The sequence below is a fragment of the Typha latifolia genome, chromosome 11 (genome assembly GCF_019914945.1).
Source record: "Typha latifolia isolate L0001 chromosome 11, TyphaL0001v2, whole genome shotgun sequence".
In the NCBI taxonomy this organism is placed as follows: domain Eukaryota; kingdom Viridiplantae; phylum Streptophyta; class Magnoliopsida; order Poales; family Typhaceae; genus Typha; species Typha latifolia.
In genome coordinates, this window is record NC_133096.1 from 9379974 (window position 1) to 9407053 (window position 27080).

A 27080-nucleotide genomic window follows, 5' to 3' on the forward strand; every position below is an offset into this window, starting at 1 on the left:
CCCCTCGTTTATTCATGAAATTAATTCCATTCCGTTCCCTATTATAATATCATATGCTGTGAATCTAAAGTTTGAAGCATGATGATAACAAAATGTCATCTAGTAGTACTCGTAAATGTTCTTGTAAACAAAGCATGTTCGATATATTACTTGCTGTGAGAAAAAGGAGGATGGAGATGCAAGGCAAGCACGTTAATAGGGAACCAACCAAAACTAGGATTTGGTCTATTTACATTCTACACCCCACCATAAGGACATTTTGGCATTGAGTCCACCAGCCACGTTTGCCTATTTACCCCTATCATAATAGTATAATTCTACAGGAGCCCCTTTGTCCTGTTTCTTTCTTCCAACTTATAATAAAGGGCCAAGGCGCAAGATTCTCCCTCCTTTTTCCGCTTTCCTTTCTTCTTTAATCCTTATCCCTCGTCAGACCCAAACCCTAATTCCTCTCTCCGCCATGTCGAACCAGATCTATAACTACGGTTCGAGCTACGACGGGAGCGGGGCCTCCTCCCTCTACTCGCTCCACGCCGCCAATCCGTACCTCTCAGACGGCGGAAAATCGAGGCATGCTAGCGGCGAAGCGTTCGCTGGCGTCGCTGCAGATCCGGTCATGTACTCCTCTGCAGATCGGATAACGCGGTTCTCTAAGGCCGCCGGGGCGTTCAGGTACTCTGCCGACGACTATACCGGCGCCGGAAGCTTCTCTGCGGGAAAGATCGGGCTTGGACTACAAGCGGCGGTCGGGGGATCGACCGATGTGTCTCTCGCCGGCTCTAGGCGATCAGTAGAAGGTTAGACATATGGTTTCCTTCTCTTCGATTGTGGTTAAACAGATAAAGGCTTTACTTATTCAGTTGATAGAATTATAGGATTTGGTTAAATTGCAGCTAAATCCACATGAAATTTAGAGCTATTGATCGGTGTGCTTAGGTGGTTATGTTCTACAATTTGACTGTTTATAGTTGCAAAAGAAGTGTTTTTTACTTTGCTAGTTTTGGTATTAATCAGTAAATTGCCATAGTAGCTGATAGTAGTCAGCTATTATTAAATCCTATGGAGCCCTAGTACATGCATTCCAAATAATATTAGCCTATTAAATATTTACAATATCTTTAGCTGAATCCAGTAATGCTTCAAATATATTTTTACAGTATTTTTTTTACAAGTAGGAAGAGGTTCTTTTTCTGGCTATTAGTAAATAGTTATTGATATGCAAGAATGACGAATCAAATATCTTAATATTTGTTATGGTACTTTATAAATTTTATCCATGGCACCGAAAGAAATGGAGACTAATACCATGTAGATGCCGCTGTGTGATCCCATCATGATTGAGTAAATAACCCTCATTTTAGTATTACTTTTCGTCTACAGAATGATTTAGAAAAAGCTAATGCGCTGATCATTATGATCTATTTTGTATTCTTTGAATTTGGATGGTCATCTATTTCTCTTCCATCAGAGAACTTGCCATTGTGCCGTTATCTCAATTTTTTTTGCTATAATTAATGGTATCTAGTTTGTCAATAGCTAAGCATAGGTTAGACGTATTTACTATATCTAACTTTGGATACTACGGAAGATAAGATGATTCAGAGAATTTAAGTAGAGAGCTATAGCAAAACAAACAAGAGAAATATAGAGAACATATTGTAAGAGGTGCTCGCTTGCTACAACAATCTCCCTCTCTTGTCTAGGTACCTCTTTAGTAAAATTAAGCTCGTATACTCTATTTTGCTTATTTTGGTTGTAATATTTCTTCAGTAGCTGCAATGATTAGCGCTTTTTTATCTATCTTCTACCGCAATGCACTATACGAATTCTAGATAAATTTTGAGTTATAGATACATTACATTATCAACACGCCTGATATATGATATATAGATTTTTTAATTATTCTATATTCTATTTATGTGGTTATCATCTGTTGTAATTTTTTCCTGTATTCAGTAATTTATGACAACCATCCCAATATGATAAAATCTAGTTATAGACGAGGCTGTTTCCATATAATATTTGGATACTATGGAAGATTAGATGATTCAGAGGCTTAAAATAGAGGGCTATAGCAAAAGAAAAGAAAATTAGAAAAATTGTTATAAGAGGGGTTCTTTTGTTACAAAAATCTCCCGTTCTTATCAAGGTACCCTTTTTAGTAAAATTAAGCTCATATACTCTGATATGCTCACTTTGGCTGTAATATTTCTTCTATAGCTACAATTATTAGCGCTTCATTACCTATCTTCTACTGCGATGCACTACTAGAAATCTACATAAATTATGAGTTACAGATACATTACATTATTAACATGCCTAATATATGAAATTTAGATTTTAAAATTATTCTATATTCTATTTGTGTGGTTTTATTCTGTGGTATTTTTTTTTCTTATATTCAGTTATCTACGACAACAATCCTAATATGATAAAATAAGGCTATGCACGCCGTTCTTTCCTTATAATATTTGTTGTATTATCTACCTATAGCTCTCTATCATCAATCTATTATGGGAAGCCATAATGCTATTGGGCAAAGTGAGGCTTTGTATTCTTCAAATTCTTTGGTCAAACGTCCTAGATTTGAAAGCAGTCTTCCTATATATCCACAACGACCGGGGGAGAAGGACTGTGCTCATTATATGATGACAAGAACCTGTATGTTTGGAGATGCCTGCAAGTTTGATCATCCTATCTGGGTTCCTGAGGGTGGAATTCCAGACTGGAAAGAGGTGATTGCCCTCCCAATTTTCTTCTCTATAGTGGAGTATGAGATTCTATTTGATCTATTTAATATATAATTTTTCTATATCATATTAGTTTATACTCTACATAGTGATTAGCCGATTATAGTTTTGGACACTATTTTTCTACCCTATGTTAATCAAAGATATACTCATTGTTATTTTTACAAGTATAACATTACATGTTATATATTGCTTTTGTTATTATAAACATACTGTTTGTTGTACTTTTTGGTAGGGTTCTGTCAGATGTTCACACAAGTATTTAGGCATTTAGCTTCTTGTGGGGGTGTGGATGTTATTTTCATACCCTACCGTAGAAGTATATCTTAATGTACAAAATCTAACTTCTTCTAAGAGATTTGGTAGACCCTGAGATCATCATACTACTATATCCACGTGTTGGAAAACTTTGTTTTCTTTCTCCATTTTCTGAAATGTTTAATTTTGTTCAATTAACAGAACAAAGATTTACAATTCTGTGAAGCAGCCTATTGTAAATTTCTGTTGATTCCCTTAACGAGCTGTTCTTGCAGAATAACTTGAAAAGCAATTGGAGTGTGACAATCACTTTTAGCGAAGGCTTTGCAAGTCTGTGAAGTGGCCTTTTGCAACTTTTTGTTGATTCCTTAGCAAGCTATTCTTGTGGAAAAGCTCAAAAAGTAATTGGAGTGTGGCAATCACTTATAGCCATTTCTTATCTAAGTAGAAAATAGGACTCTTCTCTCTATGTTTCCGAGGACATGATCTTATGTATAGTATCTGGGTTTTTAAAAAAAAATATTTTATTATAAAGCTGAATTTGAACCATGGTTTGACCTTATCGATTCCAATTTGATGAGTCAATTCAGCTGTATGTCAGTTTCATTAGTGGGATAAAATATAGCTATTGGATAAAATTCACTACTTTGTCTTCTTAGATGTTTAAGCTAGTCAGTGACGAATTAAGATGGATTTTGTTTTCGGATTTCTTTTAAGATTTGAAGGAAATATTTTCTTGAATGTGCATGTTCATGAATATCTATGTGCAAAGCAATGAGCCATCTGATTTGATAAATATTGATTATATTCTGAGCATTAATATGGATCATCTGTGGCGTCTGATTAATTTCATGCACCTGATGGATGGTTCAGTTCCATCTTCCCACTTGAGTATTTCAGCATATTAAGAGTGCCATATGGGATTTGCTAGGTATTATTGAATTGCAGTGGGATGCTGCATTATATCCAGGTGGCTTGTGTATTACATAGTTCTCTTGGCTTGTGGTTTTGTGGGCTAGCCGTGATGTTTGTTAATCTAGTAGAAAATCTTTCTGTTTCCTATTTTCATCTGACAGAAGGTGAAAATGCCAAATTTTCTCTTGGTCATACATGTAATAGAGATGGAAATTCATTTAAACAAGATGTGAAATTCTTGGAAAAAAAATCTCTCTTCTTTCTATGTTTCTGAAAAGGTTCCTATATTTGTTTGTTGATTAAGCTTTTATATGTACATTTTATAGAAAATGTTTGCTGCATCAGGTATGCATGAATTAATAGATCTCTTTTCTTATAGCACCTTGTTTCCATTCATATTTTACCAGGAAACCTTCAGACTTAAATTGCTTTCCTGCTGTCCAGTATATATGCCTATGAATGTTTACAATCCCGATATAAATATTTTTGCTATTGATCTGAAAAGCAAAAACTGATGTTACATGGTGATTTAATATTGAGGTGCTGATTTGAATGCCACCTGAACATGCTTAATTCCAATTGTTACTGCTTTGCAAATGTGAGTATTTCAGGGCAACCCGATATTGCTATCTTCATGCCAGGTCATCTTTCATTCTTTTGTTGCTTCTTTTACGAGCATCAAAGCAAAAACAAACATGATCTTATGGCTATTAACCAGTGAATGGAGTATTTTTTCCAGATGATATTCACTGGATATTATATGAATACTTATTTAGTCGCATACACCTTACATGTAGGGTGGTTCCCATGTTTTCTGCTTAATGATACCCTTACATGTAGCATTTCAATCGTGCTTGTTTGAATTGGCCATAGTAAGTAATGACAACTGGTAGATAGTTCGATGGAACTGAGATGTGATTGTGCTTTTTTTCCTGGTAAATATTCACTTTAAACTACTTTCCGGTTTTTTCCAGATGATATTCACCGGGTATTGAATACTTATTTACTCGCATACACCTTACATGTAGGGTGGTTCCCATGTTTGATTTCTGCGTAATGGTACCCTTACGTGTAGCATTTCAATCGTGCTTGTTTGAATTGGCCATAGTAAGTAATGACAACTGGTAGATAGTTTGATGGAACTGAGATGTGATTGTGCTTTTGCCAGGTTCCTCTCGTTCCAACTAATGAATATCTTCCAGAAAGACCTGGGGAACCTGATTGTCCTGTAAGGATTGATTAATCTTACATTGTCTTCTCCTCTGTTTTCTGTTTTTAATTTGCATTCTTGTCATTAAAATCTGTATGTAGTACTACATGAAGACTCAAAAATGTAAGTTTGGGTCACGATGCAAGTTCAACCATCCAAAAGACAAGTTAAATGGAGTAATGGGTGAAACAGGTGGGGAGGTAAGTTATCAGGTCTGCCTTTAAACTCTCTCTCTCTCTCTCTCTCTCTCTCTCTCTCTCAGAAACACATTGTCTTATGACACTGCAGGGAACTGAAAATTTGGATAACTCGATATTACCTGAGAGGCCTTCAGAGCCACCATGTTCGGTAGGAAATTTTGTAATTTTTGTATATTCTTATAATTGATCATGATAGCCACTTTTCCTAAGCTTCAGGCCTTTGCAGTTCTACATGAAGACTGGGAAATGCAAATTTGGTGCAAACTGCAAGTTTAATCACCCAAAGGATATTCTAATGCCACCAAATGGACAAGATACTGATACCAAAGGAAAATTAGAAGCAGCAGAGCAAGACGATTTTTCAGCTGATGGAGATTCGCAGCCATCCAGGACATATGTTCCATTTACCCCTGCTTTACTGCATAACTCAAAGGGTTTGCCTGTAAGACCGGTAGGTACCAATACTTGAATAATTGCATCTGTAGAACCTGGCATTATTAAGTTGATAACATGTACTTATCAAGTGGTCGAGCTCTGAGAATGCAATTTACTTGCTATGTCTCATAAGTTTTGGAAAGTCTTGTATTGCGTAGGGTCATTGAAATAAACTATTATCGAATTGTTCTATTAACGGCTGTGTGCAAAGATGTTTTCTTTTCCTTCATCTAAGTTCTGACAAGTAGGAGGCTCAAACTTCTTTTATGAGAATATTTGGTGCTTCATAGAAATACTGTAAAAAATGTGAAAAGCCCACATACTTACGATTATCTGTTTATGCAAGATCTGTTAACTGAATGGAGTTATATGCATTAATTGTATTACTTCTTAACCTTTTCTCTTGTACTGTAGGGTGAGACAGATTGCCCATTTTACCTAAAGACTGGCAGGTAAAGCTTTTTCATATTTCACTTTAGAAGTTTATTTTCCCCAAACTTGATCTACCATTTTAGACCTTGAAATTGGGAAATATTTTTTTTCTCTTTACCAGCTGCAAATATGGTGCTACTTGTCGGTACAATCACCCTGACAGAAATGGTATGTTCTTATTGTGCATGAATTTTGAAGTACTACTTCTAGCAAAGTACTTTTGTCCTAATTTTGGTGTGTCTTGTGCAGCCATTAATCCACCATTAGTAGCTTCTGTTGGGCAGGCTATTCTGTCTTCATCAGTGAATAATCTACCAATCGGAGTACTAAATCCAACTGCCAACCTTCTCCAAAACTTTGATCTGCGATCAGCGCATGCATCGGTAAAGTAGAAATGATCTCTCTTTTTCAAAGAGTGGTTCAATTTTTAATTGGTGCAATATGGTGAACTTATATAAATCGTGCTTATTTCCCTTTTGCTAACTGTAGCTTGGAATTGCTCCAACTGTCTATCCTCAACGGCCTGGAGAAATAGAATGCGATGTACGTACTATTGCACTCTCATTCCTGAAAACGGAACTTCTTTGACAATTCACATTGCATGTTTCACCTGCTCCATTTTTTCCATCGAGTCTTTGGAATTTACGCCTTTCTTTTTCTATTATGGCATAGCTAATTGTGTTTCAACAAAGTCTAGCCACCTTTGTGATAGCTTTTCTTTGGTTCATCTGCAGTACTACATGAAGACTGGGCAATGCAAGTTCGGAGAAAGATGTAGGTTTCACCACCCCATTGATCGGTCTGCTCCAATATCAAATGCAACGCAGACTGTTGAACAAAATGTCAAGCTTACTCTTGCTGGGCTTCCAAGAAGAGAGGTAATATGCCAAGACCTATATAGTCGTTCGATTAGTGGTCCTTTGATTGTTTGCAAATTTATCTCGTGAAATAGATTTGTTCAACTTGAATTCCATTCCCATATCGCGGAGATGTGAAACATTCTGACGTCTATTTTATGTTTTGAGAACGCAGGGGGCAACCGTGTGTTCCTACTACATGAAGACGGGCACGTGCAGGTATGGAGCAAGCTGCAGGTTTGACCATCCTCCTCCAGGAGAGGCCGTAGCCATGGCTGCGATGCAAGGAGTTGGCTCGGAAGGAGAGAGTAACTAAATCTATGATGCTGCAGCTCGGTGTGTTAATCTTAGGCCTAAGGATTTTTTTCATTGTGCTAGTTAACGAGTGCAGGATTGTTTTTGATGGATGCTATTAACATTTGGAAATTTTTGTACCCCCGACCCCCCCATCAAGTTATCTCTGAGTCATTTCGGCATCTATTTTTGATGTTTGTGGTCATTTTAGAATGAGCATAATGTGGTCATAGCAGTCTGCTGGATGAGGATGCATGGTCTTAGTCATCTTCAACGAGGCATACTTATTCCGCTGAATAATTTACTATAAATCCAGGCGATATCTAAGCAGACTCGATTGAACAAAAAGCGAAAAAGAAGGGAGAGATCCAAGCAAATAGCTCAACTTTATTCAAAACAAAACAAAACAAACTAAACTGCTGGAAAATTGACACCATCTCCATATCAGTCATTAGCCTGTTCCTGTGACGCCGAGATCACTTTTCCCCTCCTCTTTACCGGCTCCGAAGACCGGGCCGCCTTTCCCGGCGGCATCCTCGACCTTGTCTTGTAACTTGTCGATCTGAATCCCGCCTTGGTCCTTAGTTGAGTGGATGTCAATCCTCGTCTTGTTCTCCCCTCTTTCCACCGACTCGTAGGTGGTCGCCGTCAACGAACCCTTGGGCTGTGCTCCTTGCGCCCCTGACATGCTTCTCTCCTCTCTTGTTACTTAATCTGGGATTGTATTAATTTGACTCCCCCCCCCCCCCTATAGTAAGGTTGGCAGCGAGAACCAGGTGACACGTATGAGAGGACTTCTGACACGTGGTGATCAGTGAAGCTTGCATGCAGATCGAATCCCACCCATGAAGAGCGAGTGGAAAGAATAATAGAATATCTTAGTTGGTAGGCATACGTTCGACTATCACCTAACCTTTTGCTGCCTAACTCTTCCCCTGTACACATCCACCCAAGTACCCAACCAACTCTTTTTGGCAGATCGAAACCACGGCCATCACTTATAATTACTGAACAATTCTATCTTAGTCGGAAGGCATTCGTTTGACTAGCCAACAATAGGCTAGGCTCACATAAATGCACTTGCTGACCAATGGCGGAACGATCTAGCTTGCCTAATTTTTTTTTTTTTTTAAAAAGTGAAAGACTTAGCTGGATCCAAGTCTACGGCACTTTGAGTCCCTCGTAATTTTACTTCGTTAGGCCCGAGATTCTTTAGACTAAAATATTTGTCTACAAAAATAATATTTTGGTATTCTTGGTAGACTCTTATAAGTGACTTAAAGTAAACCTTAGAAAAGTCAACACCAGTCCTTTTTATCTTTCTCAAAAGGAGACAAGATCACGGAGTAAACGCCCCACCCAAGGCGTGAGAAGCGCACTTGCCCACCTCCCTTTCCTCACTTCCCCCCACCTCAAATCCCACACCTCGCTTTTCCCCCTCCTTCCTAAATCCTAATTCCCCGTCTTTAATCTTCTCTGATGGCTCTCACCACTTTCCACAGACCTAGGAAGCCCAACTCCATGTTCTCCCTCTCCACCCACTTCCCCACCACTCTCCTCTCCCTCCTCCTCCTCTCCCTCGCCACTTTCTTCTTCCTCTACTCCCCTTCCCTCCCCTCCTGCTCCTCTACTTTCCCCGCTTCCGCCAACAAAAAGACCAAGCTGCCCTGGTCCGGCGACCTCCGCGACGCCGATTTTTCATGGAACACCCTGGCCTTCTCCAATTTCCGAAAACCCCCTCCCATCCGTCTAAAAATCGCCGTTTTCTCCCGCAAATGGCCGGTCGCCACGTCCCCCGGCGGCATGGAGCGCCACGCCCTCACCCTCCACTCTGCCCTCGCCGCGCGCGGCCACGACGTGCATGTCTTCACCTCCGCCTCCGCCTCCGCCTCCCAAGACTCGTCCGGCCCGGTCCTCCACTTCCTCTCCGGCCCAGTGGCCCAATGGCGCTGCGACGAGGCCTGGGCCCTGTACGAGGCTGCGGCCCAGGAGAACGGCCCGTTCGACGTCATCCACTCCGAGAGCGTCGCTGTCTTCCACCGCTTCGCCCGCGACGTCCCCAACCTCGTCGTCTCCTGGCACGGCATCTCCCTCGAAGCCCTCCACTCCGGGATCTACCAAGACTTAGCCCGCGGGCCCCACGAGCCCATCTCTCCGGCCTTCAACTTCACCCTCGCCCAGTCCATCTACAGAGTCCTCAACGAAATTAGATTCTTCAAGTCCTACGCCCACCACGTCGCCATCAGCGACGCCACCGGGGAGATGCTCCGCGACGTCTACCAGATCCCGTCCGCCCGCGTCCACGTCATACTCAACGGGGTCGACGAGGACCAATTCGCCCCCGACCCCAGTTCCGGCCAGGCATTCAGATCCGATATCGGCATACCCGTTACCGCCACCCTAGTGCTCGGCGTTTCGGGTCGGTTAGTCAAAGACAAAGGCCACCCGTTACTGTTCGAAGCCTTCTCCAAGCTATTCCTACGTCACCCAAATGTCTACCTGCTCGTGGCCGGCGCCGGGCCATGGGCCCAGCGCTACATCGACCTGGGCCGTAACGTTAAAGTACTCGGCCCAGTTCCGCCGACGAAGCTCAAAGCGTTCTATAACTCATTGGACGTGTTCGTCGACCCAACTTTGAGACCGCAAGGACTGGACCTCACTCTAATGGAGGCCATGCAGTGCGGGAAGCCGGTCGTGGCCACGAGGTTTCCGAGCATAAAAGGGAGCATAGTGGTGGAGGAGGAGTTCGGGTTCACCTTCGCGCCGAACGTGGAGTCATTGCTGGAGAAGCTTGAGGTGGTGGTAATGGAGGGGGTGGAGAGGATGAAGGAGAGGGGGAAGGCGTGCAGGGAGTACGCAAAGGCGATGTTCACGGCGAGGAAGATGGCGTTGGCTTATGAGAGATTGTTCTTGTGCGTTAAGAATGAGACTTTTTGCAAATATCCGTTGGGTAATTTTGATTGATTTGGATTTGGGTGGGTATAGTGATTATTAATTGGTAAACTACTGCAATTCTTCACATATATATATATATAGAGAGAGAGAGAGAGAGAGAGAGAGATAGATAGATAGATAGATGTTCATGTTCTTCTTCTTTTATGAAAGCAATTTAGTTCTATTGGGATTGGTGGTCCTTACTTGGATTAAATCATTAAATGTGATGTTGGTCAAATCGTGGGAGGAATAGCAATAAAGAAGGGCTTTTGCAAGTGGGTACTTTTTTGGGTAATTGTTAATGGAGTATTTATGAAGAAGCCAACATGCTGCTCCGGATGTATTGGGGTTTGGTTTCTTCTCTTCTTGTTTTTCAAATTAAAGAAAGTATTGGGTTATGGTTCCATCGTATACAATTTTTATGTCACCTATTCCTTTATTGCTTTATAGAATATGGAGGAGTGCTAAATTAATCGTTGAATAAAGTCATCTGAAGAGATTAACATAATTTTTTCTTCGTTCATTTTAGGGATTCTTTATATTTATGTGTTTATTGTAGTTTACACCCCTTTTTTTTTTTAAATCTGACGCTTGTATTTTTAATAAAATACTAAAAACTAATCTAAATCCTCGTCTTTATAATGGATTTCTAAAAATAAAATAACACACTCTAAATTAGATAGGGTGTCTTATGAGTTTAATGAAAATAGCAAGGGTTTACTCATGAAATAGTGAAAAGATACCGTGTAAAGCATAATAAAGACAGAAAATAAGGTGTGAAAAAAATCCCTAATTCTTCAAACGCCCGGCTTCTTTGGGCCTAATTTTAATTTTTTTTTCTATTTATTATGCAACCAAACGGCCCTAAAAATGCATACGAATTTCTCTTGAACAAAATGTTCTAAAGAGAGTGTCATGTTCTACTTTTTTTTATGTTGTGCTTACTATTATTAATTCTCATAATTACTTATTTTTATCAAACACTTGCAATTTTGTTATAAAATGCTAATAAATCTCGACTATTTACTCCTCCACTAACTTTCACTATTGTTCTTCCAATTATTTTCTTATTAATCAAACTCATTCTAAGGTAAAAGATACCAGAGTAGATAATTCTAATTAAGCTGGGCCTTAAAAGTAATGGAGCCTCGATAACTCAAACTATAAATTACTCGATCGTATCGAGTATAAAATTTGACGATTAATCCAAAGGTTGCATGCATCTCTAGCTCTTGTCTGCCGTCCTTGTACCTGGCACGACCCATTTGGCTTAACCTAAACCCCTCCTTCCATATAAACTCATCGACTGGACCTCACAACATATATAACAATCCATAGTCTCATAATTCCCTTGAAGAAGACACTAGAGAAGACTAGCCATGGCTGATCCGAAGGAGGGAGGCATCATCAAAAAAGGACACGAGGAGGGAATGAAGCTATCACTCTCCATCCTCGAAGAATTCTCCCTTCCTCTCGGCCTCCTCCCGCTCGCCGACGTGATCGAGGTCGGCTTCGTCCGCGCCACCGGCTACATGTGGATCCTCCAGAAGAAGAAGGTGGAGCACAGCTTCAGGATGGTCAGCAAACTGGTGAGTTATGACAGTGAGATCACCGGCTACGTCGAGAAGAAACGCATCAAGAAACTCAAGGGCGTGAAGGCCAAGGAGCTCATGCTGTGGCCGCCGGTCAATGAGATCATCGTCGACGAGCCGCCTACCGGAAAAATCCATTTCAAGAGCCTCGCAGGAGTTTCTAAGACTTTTCCAGTGGAGGCTTTTGCTGCTGGGCAGTAGGAGGAGGTTTGGAGTACATTGCATGCATGCACGCACGCATGCATGCATGAAGTATAAGCCGTGGCCAATTATATCTAGCTAGTAGTATCTGGTGTTTTAATTTTGATGTTGCTTGGTTTGGCTTTGTGTTTTGAACTTCTTATCATGTGATGATTAAATAATTTATTGTGACCTATCTATTTATTTAAAGATAAGTGCATGAGTTCGATCCAATATTCATAATATATACAACTATTTATTTAGATAAAAATATCTGAATAAGTAAATTGGCAAGAAGTTTTAAGATAAATTTTCTTATCCACCGAGCAATTCTTTTACTGACCTTTTATTAGAAAAGAAATTGTTTTTTTTTTCTTTTGGGAAAGAAAAGTTGGAACTCTGCCTCAATTAGCATCAATCAAGGGATAGGAAGAGTTGACTCTCACAGCTATAACCTATTGGTACTACCCTTCTACAAGTCAAACAGTGGACTTTTTAGGAACAATGGGTAATTCCACTTGATATATCTTATTTTTTTTTCTTCCACTAGAGAAAGGAGATGATCATCAAATATAAGTGGGAAGATATAATGGAGACAGTTGGCAAGTAAGAAAGAATTGAGCATTCTGGATCCACCCAACCATAATGGCATCTTACCATGAACCTTGGGTCCTCAGGAGGAGGAAATCATTCACTTTAGTTATCTTATTGCACCCTTAAAAAGAATAAAGTTACACATTCCGATAGAAAGAAAAGAAGAGAAGGATGCAGAGAGTGGCATGAAGTATGAAAGCTTTATGAGCTCCGAATGCAAGAGAAGCCAACCCCTTCATGCATGCATTCATGTAATAAGATAATAAGTCTAGGGTTCTGGTGACAAAAGTTACCAAGTACTGGATAAGCCACAGAGAGATATGGGCCCCACTTAGTACAGCCATAGGTATCTAAAAGCTTTCCAAGTGACCCCACACCACACCAGTCCTTTCTCCGCTCCTGTTGCTGTCACTCATTTAGGGCATATTGCTGAGAGACTAAGAGAGACACAAGCATTTGATAGAGAGAGAAAGAGAGGGACAAGAAAGGTTAAGTCTCTTCAAGACAATGAATGCAGCCAACTAACCCCCCATCCAAAAGACCAGGCCCCTACCCTCTCGTATTATTGAGCTTAGCATGTACTCCAATCCATCACCCTCTGACTTAGCAGGTGTAGGTAAATTGACTGTACCAACTCTCAAGTGAGAGAAAGAGAAGCTTTACCTCACCACAAAGGGGTACAGTGAATGCAATATGCTAAAGAAAAGTCACAACAAGAAACTTGTAGTTATGTGAAGAGATTGAAAAAATGGAACTTGAATGGCAAGCATTATAACTCAGTAACATGAGAAAGAATTTGAGTTTTTTTTTTATTCATAGAAATGGTAGCATTATATGTATCAGCAACACCACCAGCTGCAGCAAGGACATCAATGACATCTACTCTATTTTTCTTCTTCTTCTTCCCCTCTAGCTCCACAAACCCAGGCCCTGTACCCTTCCTACCAACCAAAAATGATCACCTCTACCACCACCATCATCACATAGCCAATCTTCTGATGGCTTCCAATGCTTTGGTATATAATATATATACATGTAATAAATTTCAACCAGCCATATCTCTCTCTCTCTATATGTATGTAACTCTTGACTGCATAACTAAATGAAATGGTACAAAGAAGCCTCTGGAGGAGATGAAGATGGCAGTTTGGTAGAAAACAAAATGAAGAGCATCCTAGGCTAACCGGGGAATGGGATAGATATGTTTCAAATGAGTGGATAACCACAGATGAAAAGAATTAAATGAGGTGGCTGCAGATGAACATAAAGGGAAGGGGGGGTAAAAGAAGAAAAAGGAATAAGGTAAAATGAACTCTCTCTCTCTCTCTCTGAATCTTGTTCATGCTTCTGCTCAATGAATTATTATGTAGCTGGTATTTCGTAGAAGCTGACATTTGTGTGAACTGATTAAATGTAGCGCGAGGCAAAGGATTTATCAACGATAAGCCATTTGTCTCAAAACTAGAGACTGTAGTGCCTCACCGAATATTCCAGTATTTGCTGGTTAGGGCAGATCATCTCTTTCATCCTGGTTCCATTTTTGTAGATCTTAAACGTCGGAACTATCCTCACATTCTCAGCTTTGGCAACAGCAGGGCTCTCATTCACATTTACCTGTAGTTTATTAGGAAAACAAAATAAAACACAAATTGACATGATAGTGGTGGCTTAAGGAGATTAGACTTCATAGAGAATCAGAGATGCAGCTTACTTTAAGGAAATTCGCAGATGGGTATCGGGTACATAGGGCATCCACAAATGGGGTCATCTGGGTGCACTGGTGGTTCATCTTTGCCATAAAATAAACAACAGAGACTCCTGAAAATTTGTGAAACACAAATGCTATCACAAGGGAGAAAATGGACTGACTGTCAAATGAAAACATAATCTACTAGAAACGGCTTTAGTATATACATCGCAAAATATAAAAGAAAATTCCAGGTCAATTTCTTGCAGTCAACGATTAAAAGTCAGGACGTCAAAAAAGATTGAAAAGTAGATGGTTTTACATATTCTGCATCAACGAAATTTCCAAAATATCATTATTATGGAGCATCATATTTTTCCTTGAAATTCTGTCAAAATTGCTAACTGCAGGAAACTAATTATAGGATTTACCGCAGTATCGTCAGTATATATTGCTCATTAAATTCTAGGTTGCTTATAAAAAATCACCCAAAGGAAGCTGAATATTACGACAATAGCAAATAATGAAGTTTAGGTTTTAGGGTTACTATTTAATGATTTCGTGGCATTCTGGATAGATTGACTTCCTGAGGGGGAATATGATGTTTTGTTGGTTTTGATAACTATAAATACAATTGTGTAGTGGCATTTATAATAGACTCCCAAGTTTCTGAAGGATGAATATGATATTTAAAGAATGTAGGGATAGTTATAATATTTTGGAACTTCTACCGGCAAATATATAAGGGGCCCAAGATATAAAGTAGTTAGTATATATTAATGGCCACCAGATCAATAGGAGGTCTAGATCATTTCAGATTACAGTTATAGGTTTGAATAGATAAGCATGGCTTTCTAGAGCAGGAAACAGATCAACCAGCCAGATCAACATTTAAAGGAGCTTGGAAGGAAAGAATAAGTGGCATCACCCAATTTAAAAGATGCACCGAACCACAGAAAAGGAGACCTTACCAGGTAAAGATATTGCCGCTTGAAATTGTTCCACATTAGTCACCTCCTCAACCTCACCACCAAACTTCAGATTGGAGACTTCTTCACCTCGAGATGTTTTCAGTGCAACTTGAGCATGGAATAAGGCTTCAGCCACCTCGGAGTCCTCAGGGAGCTCCTTTCTGAGGACCTCGTAATCTCGGACACATTCAGACCAGTGCTCAAGCTAATTGCAGTTGAAGAGCAAGTACAAGAAATAGATGGGACTTATCAACTGATGTCACATGAACCAAAATGCAAAGAAATGGTTGGCAAGAGAAGGAGATACTTTACTTTGGCATAAGAGGCAGCTCGTCTTAGAAGGGCTTTGGTGTAACTGGGTTGGATTCTGAGGGCTTCATTGCAGTCCTCAACTGATTTTTCCCACTGTCCTAACTTCGATCTGCAGGCTGCTCGGTTGCAATAAAGGACTGGATTAGATGGTTCATACTTCAGCCCTTCCCCATATGCTATACAAGCTTCAGAAAAGTTTCCCGATTTAAAAAGCTCATTCCCCTGAGCACGAGCTCTTGCTACCAATCTCACATTGTTTAGCATCATTGTCACTTCCATGTTACTAGGATCTATCTGCTTAGCCTTCTCAGCTGCTGTAACTGCGGCATCAAACCTGTAAAAGTCCAACTTTCAATTCTCACTCACCTTAGATTTTTAAAATGCAATTTGTCAGGGACTCGAAATTTTTTAGCAAACCTTCCTAATGCCATATCGACTTGGGCTTGGACAATGTAGATGTAAGAATCAGATAGCATACCAAATAACTTGGTATGTAAGTAAGATGGTACTGAGCCATCCAATTTAGGTGAACTTGATAGAGTTGAATTGGCCTCATCAAGCTTATGAAGACGGAGAAGGGCTTCTGCTCTCGAGGCAAAGAGCTGCAAATTCCAACTGATTACAACTTTTCTTATATTTGCTAAAATTAAACACACAAACCAAGTTTCAAAACGAATGCAATTACGAATTGTAGAGATTTACCAATGGAGATGAGTCTGCTCCTGCAGCAATTGTAGCATCAGCTTCCCTTAGTGCACTCTTCCAATCTCCTATCTTCCTGGCATCTGCACACCTTCCCAAATGCCTCTCCACTTCGTGAAGCTTCTGCCACTCAGCTGGCTCAGACTGCTGACCCTGCCCAACCAAAGAGAAGTGCCTCCTCGCATTCTCTACCATTCCTAACCTGTAAAAGAAAATGGCATATAACGTTGATACTTGAAGGAATTCAGCTCTTTAATTGCTAGATCAAAACTATAAAAATATTAAGTATTAGGAAAGGAGATTTCTACACGTTGGAGTTATGCTAAAAAGCAATAAGTTTCTCCATGAAGGGGCACTAGTAATTCAATAACCTATCAGCTGGAAACAGGTTTTCAACTGAGGTAGCTTAGATGTCCTGAATTTGTTAGACAGGAATTAACTCTTTTTTTTTAAAGGACGATATACATATTGGATTCCTGATATAGAGATTGTGTTAGGATTTCAAACTTATTAATTGGAATAAGCAACAGCACAACAATAGGGACAAAAAAAAAAAAAAAGAATAAGCAAAGGTTATTATTGCTTCTAATCATAAAATAAGAATAACAAGCTGTTGATTACTCACCCAAAAGAAGAAGAGAAGAAAATCATCATATAACAGACTATAAAAATAAAGAGAGCATAGATTAAGATGCAACATCGACAAGACAAGAGATCAAATATTTCAGGCGTAAGAATAAGAACATAATGTAAACCTATTCAGTGAGAAAGAATAGCCAAATCACTCAAAAGCTAATGGCATTGCTGGTCTCACCGAAGATACAATGAGGCCAGCCTGTGATGCGCCCGGCCGTTCATGGGATCCAGCCTTACCGCCTCTTCGCACTCCTTCACTGCCTCTCCAAATCTTCCTAACCCAATCAATGCCGCCGCCCGATTACTCCGGCATGAAGCTATATCCGGGCACAATGCCACCGCCTTGTCGTAAAACCTCAACGCCTCTGCAAGCTGCCCCCTTTTATAATGCTCGTTTCCGGCCTTTGTCACCTCCTGCAAATTCGCGCTCATCGCGGCCCTCCTCGTGGAATCCCCCAAATTCCCCGGAAATCCATCTCCACCGGACTTTGCTGCAACGCCGGGGCTACTCATCCCTCCCCGCATTATACTCCCATGGCCATAATTCCCAGTCCCCGATCCGAGCACATCGCTCCTTGACGTGCTCTTCGGCACCATACTCATCTTCCCAATTTTCCCAGAAGGGCAAATATTGCCCGCTGGAAGCACATTGGCCATCGGAGAACTCGCCGTGCTGCTATTTCCACCTCCGGCCCCGCCGCTTCCTCCAGAATAGATTAATGGGCCCGAGCCGGAGCGGTGATGAACAGGTCTCAAGTTTCTGCTATCGACGGCAGTTGGGCTGTTCTCGCCGGACACCGATAACTCGCCGGAATGGCTGCGCCGCCCGGCACCACCGCCTCCAATGGAGGCGTCGGATTTCCTCAAGCCGGAAACATTAGAAGTGGATTTACCAGTAATGGAGCCGGAAGAGCTCGAGCTGCTGCTGGTGTTTGTGATTCTGAGAGGGGAAACGGGGGAGCCCAGGTCCGGAAACTCCTTGGAATCGGGCTTGTCACCATCCAAGGTCAGGGACGAGTGGAACCGATCTGGGTCGAGCCCGGATCCCGAGACGGCCTTGTTGGTATCGCCGGGACGCGACATCTGGGCACGAATCGCCTTAGATCTCGGTAAAGGCGGCGACTTTTGGATCAATGCCTAGTGCTAGCTGTAATGGGCAGAGGGAATGAAGAGAGAAGACCAAGATGGTGCCTTTGGAGAATCGTAGGGAGAGGAAAGAGGAGACATGAGAGCGAAGAAGAGAGTAAGATAAGAGGCAAAGGATGGAGAGGAAGAGATGGGGATCTCGTGATATGGAAAGTTGAGGAAGGAAGCAATGAATTGAGGATAGATTTGACGAGAAAGAGAGCGAGAGAGAGGAGCCAAGGGAAGAAGAAGCAAAGAAGAGAGAGAAGAGGAGGAAAAAAAAAAGATAGAAGAGATGAAGAGTGGGCGAGTAGGAAACAAATAAAAGGATGAGTTTTCTCCTTTTTGCCCATCAATTCTCTCTCCTACAGTTAAGACTTACCTCCGGTGACAGTAACCCTTCTCTTTCCTTTGTTTTTGTCCTCCTCTTTTACACTTAGATCCCTCGAAGTTCTCATATTTGAGTATTGGTACACTTTGACAAGAAAAAAAGAACCCCCCTTTTCTTTTTCTTACCCATTCCTCGCCCTCCATTTTCGTACTTTTATAGATTAATTAATTATATACATTTTAAATTATTCTCTCTCTTTCCCTTTCTCCTCCAGTTCGCAATTTTCTATGCAACAATTTATGGTTAGATTCGGTACTTTCGAGATTTCTCTCCTTACGCAAGCCACAAGCCACGGAAAGATTCAAGACCACCACGAAAATGACGTGGATACCCCCAATAATATATCAATTTACAGAAACCTTCCCCCGATCGAGAGAAAATGTTCCAACGCTGTCGTAATTCCATTAAAACCTATTATGGAGGAAAAGGGTATATTGGTAATTTACCACGTCCTCGCGACAGGGGCAGCTGGCCATGTGCGGTGTGCTTTGCCAGCTGGCCCATTCAGGGAACCCTAAGAGCCCGATAGCCCTCCAGCTAAGCAAGTTCAACGGCGTTACGACGATTCCAGAGTTTTATACCGTCGGGCGATAACGGCAGCAGTTAAGAGGACCGTTGAGTTCGATCGATCGGACTCGAGCGGGGTCGGGTTCGTATCGGACTCGAGCGGGGTCGGGTTCGAATCGAACTGCGACCCGTCGAGCTCCGGTTCGGTTAATTAAATGGGTGGAGTAATTGTTTTGAATTAAATCTTAATCGTGCCCCTTAAATGCCATTAATGGAAATTAATGAGCTCATTTATTGTGGTCAATCGTAGAGTTATTATATTATTTGGATTTTTGTTTGGTAGAAGTTTTAGATTCATGAATTGCGTGTATCTTATTATATGATTAATTAATTCTCTAAAATGTTGAGAAATAACACTTCATCAACAGTATAAGAAAATAAAGGATATGATAATGTTGCCTTAATTATCTTTTGCTTCTAGGGGATGAGAATGATTACCTAGATAAACATATTAAAAGGCCACCACCTTAACTACTGGAGCATTAATTTAGGAGCCTACTATTATTTGGTGAACCTACTGATAGGATTTAGGCACAATTAAGGACGAATCCTACGAATTAGAAGGTGGCCCATCACCCACCCATGCCTTTATATTATTCCACTAGCACAGCCTAAATATACCTAAACCATTCCCCTAGAGTCTGGTGGTGAGTGCTTAATTAGGTCAAAGTATATACTTAATTAGTTACTCCTAATTAACTCCTGGTTAATTCCTAAGCGTTGTGGGGGAAGTCGTGGGGGGTGGTAAGTAAACCGATCCCGATCTCCAACGTTGTACTCCTCTTCCGCTTATATGCCCACGGAAAGGGACCCATGGGCCCACCCAATTTTGAAACGCGACTACGGTGGGCCCGCGATTCCTACTCATTGCTATTTGGAAGCGTGCCATAAGCCGGGGGCCCTGCTGAGTTGGCTCCTCATCTCCGCATAGAAACTCTATGCGGTTCAATCCCGTATCCGCCGTCGGTCGGCCATGATCGACGGTAGGATCTCACGCTACGATGGCATTATGACACGTCCCATAAAAGGGCCCTGGGGGGCAGTCGTACTCAATGACGTGGCGAATCTTTTCCGGAAAGGGAAGGAGGCGTCGGGGACCGATGGATGATGATGATGGATCACCGTCGCCTGCGGTAACACCGGTTCGGGCTGGCGCGAATCTCGAGGTATGCCTACCATGATGCAAGGGGGGTTTAAAGGTAATGATGGGAGGCATGGGCAATTTGGTCCCGGGATGATGTGACTGCTTACGTGGCTGCCAATTTGGTAGGGAGTCCGACCGTTGGTTGATGACGTGGTGGAGTAGGAATTGACACTTGGGAAAGGGCAAGGGATTTTTTTTTTCCTTTCTCCGAATTGTTTTTATAAGGTTGACTGTTGACTGTTGACTGTTGACTGTTGACTGTTGACTGTTGGCTGTGATAATAATAACCAAAGGGAAAGAATCTGATTAAGATGGATGGAGATATGTAGAACTAACTATAGACTTATAATTGATGGAGTTTCGATAACAAATAGATTTAGATTGACTCGGATGGATTCAACGCAAGTTGATCTAAGTGGCACAAGTAAAAGGACTATAACATTAGAGTAAGTGTGATCATCACCATCATCCAATAAAATCACCACACTTAGTATGTACACACTCTTCATTATTTTCTTTTATAATATATATATATATATATATATATATATATATATATATATATATATAATCTGATGTATTGGAAGAAGAAAAAAAATACATCACAATAGAATAATATTGAATAGTGTTTCGTTTTAATTACTAGTATTTAAATAATATAATTTGAAAATTTATTTTATTTTAAAGTATAATAAGGTAGGAGCTGGGGCATAAGGTACATGTCCGTGTGCGGCGAGACAAACCGCACACAGTTTTGAGACAAAGGCAGACTGTTTAGGATGAGTAGTTAAACAATTAAACGTGGTTAGAGTCTAATAGTGGCCATAAACATTGTCCCATATGCTTTGTGGCAAGTGTCCTTTTGATGAATATCCAAAATGAGAAGATGCTTTCTTTTAAACGAACAAAGTACATGTGGATGTGGGTTTCATTCTTCTTCTTTTCCTTATTTTTCTCCTCTCAAACATATGAGTTAGATCTGGGTATAAAGTTGACGGTGAAGAATTAGTGCGACAAGCTACAAAAAAATTCATCAATTCTGGTGTCACTTTATTACTGCATAGGGCTCTCACTCTATATTCCAAACTATCTTGTCAATGGTACAAGCAACATGCATATATAGATATAGGCCAAATTGTTAAGAAGATGATGCTCCTTTTGTATTAATTAAGATAGCACTAGTGATAGCTTCACTATAATAAAGCACCAAAAAGAAAATATAAAAATTGTTTTTTTTTTAATATACAGAAAGCTGCACTAGTCACATGTAAGCCCCAATTGATAATTTAATGCTAATTAATTAACTCCATTTTCATTCCTCCCTCCTCTGAGGGATTGGACCCAAATGGGTATCATCCAGAATCCCATGTGAAGTTGTCAGGGCTTAATGGAACTCCAAGTTGCATACTTTGCAGGGAGGGAAAGCTTCATAGATCTCCATGGCAATGTTGAAAGATTCTTAATCCTTTCTTTGTAGCAACTCCTTTATTACTATTTAATATAAAAGGAGGGACTAATGTATGCTTGTACTTAAGAGGACAGGATCCCTGCAGTGGCATCACCTCTTCTCTGCGAAGGCTCACTGTATGAAACTCAAAATTACAAGTAAAAAAATCACCAAGAATGAGTTTTATCTAATGCCTATATATATATTATCAACTTGAGTCTATTGCAAAGCTAACATTAATGGAGAGGCTCTTTTCACCCAAAAGGCTTGAAAAAGTAGCTGAATGCCACCTGTTCTACTTAATGCAGTCACCATCTGCCTGTGATTATTTTATTAGTGCCTTGAATGCTTCAGAACAATTATATAGGTACAAGCTAAAGATACATAATTATAATCAACATGACTTCCAACTCAAGAACCTTATATGTACTTAGTAAGGCTTTCAGGCCCACCACTACAAATTCTCCTTTGCTGACTTCACCCAAATATTAAAAAAATAAAATAAATTATATACATATGTTTACCTTTCTGTGGCTTTGGATTTTGGGATTTGCCTCAAGAGCAAAGCCTCAATAAGCTAAATAAAAGAATTGATTGATTTAGTGTAAAGAAAAAGGAGCTTGGAAGGATCCAATGCACACATTAATTGGTAACAAATGCAGTGGAAAAAGTTGAAACTAAGCATTCAGATTGGAATGGATAGCTTCACCAAGTCATTGATGAACTTGGAACCAACATAAGTTTAGGATCTGAGACCCTGGCACATGACTTCCAACTGCTCTAATTAAAGGTTTGTCCAACTCTCTACTATTCTGGCTTCTTTCTCTTCAACCTACTTCCTACTTTTCACTGAAACAAAAATTATGCCAAAGCTTGAAAGACTCCAATTTGCCTCCAAGGATTTAAGTACAAGTACAAGAACAAGGAGGAAGAGTACAGAGCTCACAACCTGCTGCACAAACACCAACACCAACAGCTCGAAGGAAGGAAGGAAGGAAGGAAGGAAGAAGACTTAAATTAGTTAAAAAAAAGCCCAATGACATCCAAGTTACAAGGGGGATGCACCCAAATTAGGAGACTATTAAACCAAAGTCCTCACATCTCTCATCTCCCAAGAAGCCCACCATGTGGGCTGCACTGGAAGAAGAATGTCTAGGAGCTTATAGGGAATCTACTTTCAGTTTATCACAATCTTTTCTCTCCTACTCGGATAGATGTAGAAGAAAGTACCTTTCATACTGTCTATAAATTCAACCCTAATATTATGTTACTTTCAACAACAATTAAAAAAAAAAGAAGTCTTATCATTAATTTAATTTCCCGGGATGAATCGAGGTGACGTAGTCAAGTGTTTGAGGAGGCGTTTCAAGGTTCGCAGCATCTTAATAAGAGCTGCATGTGGCTCGTGTTTGAGGCACGTGAAGGGCCCTGAGCATGCACGTGTGCCACGTGGCGGTGGAGGAAATGTATGGGATATATATATATATATACAAATAATAATACAATGGAGCATGGTGATGGATGGTTATATATATATATATATATATATATATATCCACGGAGGATGATGAGACGATGGCTCTCATGGGGCCATGGGAGCAATGTGGATATGGATATGGATATGTATGCCACTCCATCCGATGTCACCATCTTTGTCCTTCCTTCCTTTGTAGCTTTGTCTCTTTTCTTCTTTTTTTTAATCTCTTCTTTTACTCATGAAATAAGAATTTTAACTACCACTCGAGTCCTCGTCGCATATCAAGGAGTTAATTAATTGGCTACTCTGGATGCATTGAGGAAAAGACCATTGCTCATGGATAGAGATAGATCATGGATGCCTGGGCTATTATTGCGAGAGGAAATTAAGAGAGGTCCCTCTCAACTTCTCTATTTCTCTCAATTGGCTTTGTCCTGGGATCTCTATCCAGCATCCTATCCTCTTTTTATCTTATTCCACTATCTGATCACATGTCGTTGTCTTTCTTTTCTATTGCCAGTGCGACTGACCATCTCATCTTCGATTCCGAAATACCAAGGAGTTTGATGACCAGAATGCACCTTTTCCAATGGATCGATGCTGCAGGCTTCGGTATTTGTATCATAACGGAGTGATGCACTAGTTGAAAGCATCGGCATGGAGTCGGTCCCCTTTAATTGATCCGATAAAGATGGATGTGGGCACGAGTAACATGTTAATATCCAACCCACTTCGAACACTCACATTTTGACTGTACAACAAGTGCTGTAGGTTCGCTGTCACAGTAGAAGCATATTCCTTCCAATTCTGAATTAAATTTGCATGACTGCTCGCCAATGAGACGTCTAATGCCAATAAAGCACAAAGTTAACCGTACATAATTTGGGTCTGTCTCTCCGACAGAGTTATGTTTAGCAGGCCTGATAAGACATTGCAATCCAAGTCCAAGGGCCAGAGTGCTTCCAGTATCATTCGGTTGCAGGATTCCCGCAGTTCGCCTTCTCTTGTAATTGGCATAAAAAAAATCCCTGTAATGATCTCCGAGCAAGAGTGGCTCTTGTTCCTTGGAGTTTCAATTTTAATCTGGACAGAAGAGTCAGTACAAATAAACTCAACATGAGCTAAAAGACCCAATAAGATGCCACTCTGAGAGAGAAAAAAAAGGAGGCGAGTGATACCAGAGCCATCACTAGTAGTACCACATACGATCCAGCAGTAGTAAATGGATGCAAGAGAAAGAAGTCATGATGACCCAGCTGTGTTGCACATACTCACTCACTACCTCTCAACATTTGTGTCTGACTAATTGTGCCCATTGGAAGAACCGGGAGTCCGAGAGATGAATTCATTCCATGCCATTCCCAATGGTCAATATGAGTAAGGAAAGTGTAAGTTCAAAAAAGCCATAAATTTCCAGGAATTAGAGTATTTTAAACAAGACACTAAAACTCTCACACTGTATATAAACTCAAATCACTTACATGAAATTTCCAGTTCCTTCTTTTCCTCCTCTGTCAAAAGGATTATAGACAGCAAGGCTACCCTGGTATCAGCAACAAAATCCAGTCAGTGGAGTCTAATAGGTTGGAATTTAAGAACCCATATCCAATTACATTATTTGAAGTGGTCCTTGATATGATACCTGTGATGCACTCCATTGTGTTCTTGTATAGCCAGTACTTTATTCATCCTATTATAATCTAAACAAGGCCTCCACAGGTCGATGTTCAATATCAACTAAAATACTTAAAATAACAAGGGGAGTCAGAATCTGGCAAAATCAAAAGCATGAAACACACCATCGTGCTCAGGCCCACCAGAAGTGAAGAAATGTCACTCTTATATTCCTGCTCTAGAATAGCCACAGAAGTGAAGGGAGATCATAGAGACACAGACCAGTGACCACCCTCAGAGCAACATCTGTAGCCCTGACATCAGAATTACACATCACTAATTATTATTCACATGACAAGGAAATGCATAAAAAATAAAAAATCTAAATAATTAGTCTCTCTCAGCTGTATTGATAGTCCAATTGGAAAAGAGATTAAGTTTTCTTCCTCAAGAAAATAAGAATTCTAAAAATGCGAGTAGCAAAACTAAAACTGATACCAGCATGATTAATCTCTTTCCCCAGAACATAACATCAATGGACACATCGCATTGGGCCATACGGCCATCACGCTGACAATTTTAAGGAAATTGGGTCCATGTGAGAGAATATTTTCTTAGAGTTGTCCACCTGATTAAAGTTATCCGTGAAAACACAACTTAGAAATTCTTGCAAATATGAGTCAAGTGACACTATGCAATCACACATATTGAATCAAAAAAGAAAATATCTGGACGCAAAAGTTACAGAAAATGGACAAAATCACATGAAACACTGTAGGAATTAAAAGATTGCAGGATACTCGTGTCTTAAAGTAGGAGCCATCCTCCTAATTGGAACTAGTAGAAGGTCTGGTCTAGCCAACATCCCAATTCCCAAGTCAAAACATATAACTTACTGATATTTGCACTAAGAAGTTGCAAGTTGGCACTAATATGATGAGGTATTACACATAAGTATGTAATACATCACAGAAACGAAGAAAGTCTCACCAGAATGTCTGACTCTGCTGCAGCAAACTAGTCTAAAATTTTGTGCTTGGGCAGGACATTGTAAACAAGTAAAGAGATCTTCCGGCATCAATATACTAAACCAGGTGGATAACCCAACGGCTATTTTTACCCTAGAAATGTTATTCCAATAGTTCATAATAAAATACAAGAAGAATCATAACTATGTCCATATGAGTTACATCAACAGCACCAATAAATCTTCGTTTGAACAAATTAATTTTTCTTTCTACTTAGATAGCATGCATAAGATATCTTGTGTAGGCTTTTCAAATGTAAAATCGATTTTCACTTGAAGAAGAAAATAAACTCTTACTATCTCGGTTCTTTCCTCAAATTTGAGACTAGATGGCGCACGAGAACTCATTTAAAAGTTCAACATTTTTATTATTTCTCACAGGTAGCGTTAAGCAAAAAAGTAAGCTACTTGGATGATAAATTGTTAACAGATAACTCACAAACTACACCTAAATGGGAGTCGCGCCAAAGTTGAAATGTATATGACAAAAGAAGGGAAATTTGAGTTACGATCCCCACTCGATCACACCAATCTGAATGATTCCATTGAATGCATCAGGCAACGAATTGAATAGATCCCTTCCACCTCTCATAATGTATTGCTTACCCGAGATTTTCAAACAAGACTAAACCAGAAATGAAGGGGGGAAACAAATAAACGTCCAAAAGAGATAAAAATAGAAGGGGAAAGGAAGCGGAAAGGAGGACCTCGTCATGCGAAGTGAAATCTTCATCTTGAAGACGAACTGTCCGAGTCGAGATAACCACGGTTTTCCGATCGGGAGCGCGGGAAGCATCCGTACGCCATTCGCCGGCGACGCTCCGTGAGAATCCTTACGCATTTGGAGGAGGAGTTAGAATGGGAGAGGTTAGGACTTAGGAGAGGGAAAGGAAGGACGGAAACGTAGGAAGGGATTTTTACTAAGAAGAACCCGTAAAAAATATGATAATACCTTCTAGACCCGTAAGAAATATGTAAATAAAACTACAATACTCGGATGAATTCATTATTGGATACACTGATAGAGCAACCCCTTACTTTTTCCAATATTATTTTTAAGAAGATTATAAATAATACCCCACACTTTAATTATATTATAATTATAAAAAAATAAAAGAAATTATAAAAACCAATCCATTAGTATTTTATTAGGGTTCCAGCTTCTCTCTCGTGAGAGCTTTCTTGCCACAACGCTTTATCACGTTGCCTCTTCTTGGGGAGGAGACTTTCTCTCTCCTTTCTCCTCTCTTTCTTTTTGCCCCCTCCCTCTCTCTCTCTTCTTTCTTGCTCATTTCTTCATTTTCTTTTCACCATCCTCTTCCTATCTAT

At 40.3% G+C, this 27080-nt stretch overlaps 5 protein-coding genes and 1 long non-coding RNA gene across 16 annotated transcripts; 3 read left to right on the top strand and 3 right to left on the bottom strand.

The window, feature by feature from the left end:
- The first annotated feature begins 345 nt into the window (after positions 1-345).
- On the top strand, positions 346-7537 carry LOC140797443 (zinc finger CCCH domain-containing protein 8). Its single transcript, XM_073150869.1, has 12 exons — positions 346-797; positions 2494-2735; positions 5092-5151; positions 5235-5333; positions 5422-5481; positions 5560-5784; positions 6183-6220; positions 6322-6368; positions 6450-6583; positions 6690-6743; positions 6935-7078; positions 7233-7537. The coding sequence occupies exons 1-12, from the start codon at positions 461-463 to the stop codon at positions 7371-7373; spliced, it is 1581 nt and encodes a 526-aa protein (XP_073006970.1). The 5' UTR covers positions 346-460; the 3' UTR covers positions 7374-7537.
- A 98-nt stretch (positions 7538-7635) lies between these two features.
- On the bottom strand, positions 7636-8083 carry LOC140797444 (uncharacterized). Its single transcript, XM_073150870.1, has one exon. The coding sequence runs from the start codon at positions 8037-8039 to the stop codon at positions 7803-7805; it is 237 nt and encodes a 78-aa protein (XP_073006971.1). The 5' UTR covers positions 8040-8083; the 3' UTR covers positions 7636-7802.
- A 574-nt stretch (positions 8084-8657) lies between these two features.
- On the top strand, positions 8658-10560 carry LOC140797244 (uncharacterized). The gene has a single exon (XM_073150536.1). The coding sequence runs from the start codon at positions 8831-8833 to the stop codon at positions 10313-10315; it is 1485 nt and encodes a 494-aa protein (XP_073006637.1). The 5' UTR covers positions 8658-8830; the 3' UTR covers positions 10316-10560.
- A 958-nt stretch (positions 10561-11518) lies between these two features.
- LOC140798056 (uncharacterized) lies at positions 11519-12272 on the top strand. The gene has a single exon (XM_073151783.1). The coding sequence runs from the start codon at positions 11665-11667 to the stop codon at positions 12076-12078; it is 414 nt and encodes a 137-aa protein (XP_073007884.1). The 5' UTR covers positions 11519-11664; the 3' UTR covers positions 12079-12272.
- A 1164-nt stretch (positions 12273-13436) lies between these two features.
- LOC140798154 (TPR repeat-containing thioredoxin TTL1-like) lies at positions 13437-18377 on the bottom strand. The gene is made up of 7 exons (XM_073151916.1): positions 17138-18377; positions 16324-16525; positions 16039-16223; positions 15622-15955; positions 15310-15514; positions 14363-14469; positions 13437-14265 (listed from the first exon to the last, which is right to left on the bottom strand). The coding sequence occupies exons 1-7, from the start codon at positions 18040-18042 to the stop codon at positions 14113-14115; spliced, it is 2091 nt and encodes a 696-aa protein (XP_073008017.1). The 5' UTR covers positions 18043-18377; the 3' UTR covers positions 13437-14112.
- Positions 18378-23089: 4712 nt separating this feature from the next.
- On the bottom strand, positions 23090-26796 carry LOC140797289 (uncharacterized). 11 transcript variants are annotated; one of them, XR_012110608.1, is made up of 6 exons: positions 26459-26711; positions 25223-25352; positions 24753-25038; positions 24592-24653; positions 24289-24412; positions 23090-24193 (listed from the first exon to the last, which is right to left on the bottom strand). It is a non-coding gene; the product is annotated as an uncharacterized lncRNA (long non-coding RNA). The 11 variants fall into 11 exon arrangements; XR_012110609.1 differs by having other exon boundaries at positions 24753-24855; positions 24928-25038; positions 25223-26701; XR_012110610.1 differs by lacking the exon at positions 25223-25352 and having other exon boundaries at positions 23826-24193; positions 24753-24855; positions 24928-25038; positions 26459-26796.
- Positions 26797-27080: the final 284 nt, after the last annotated feature.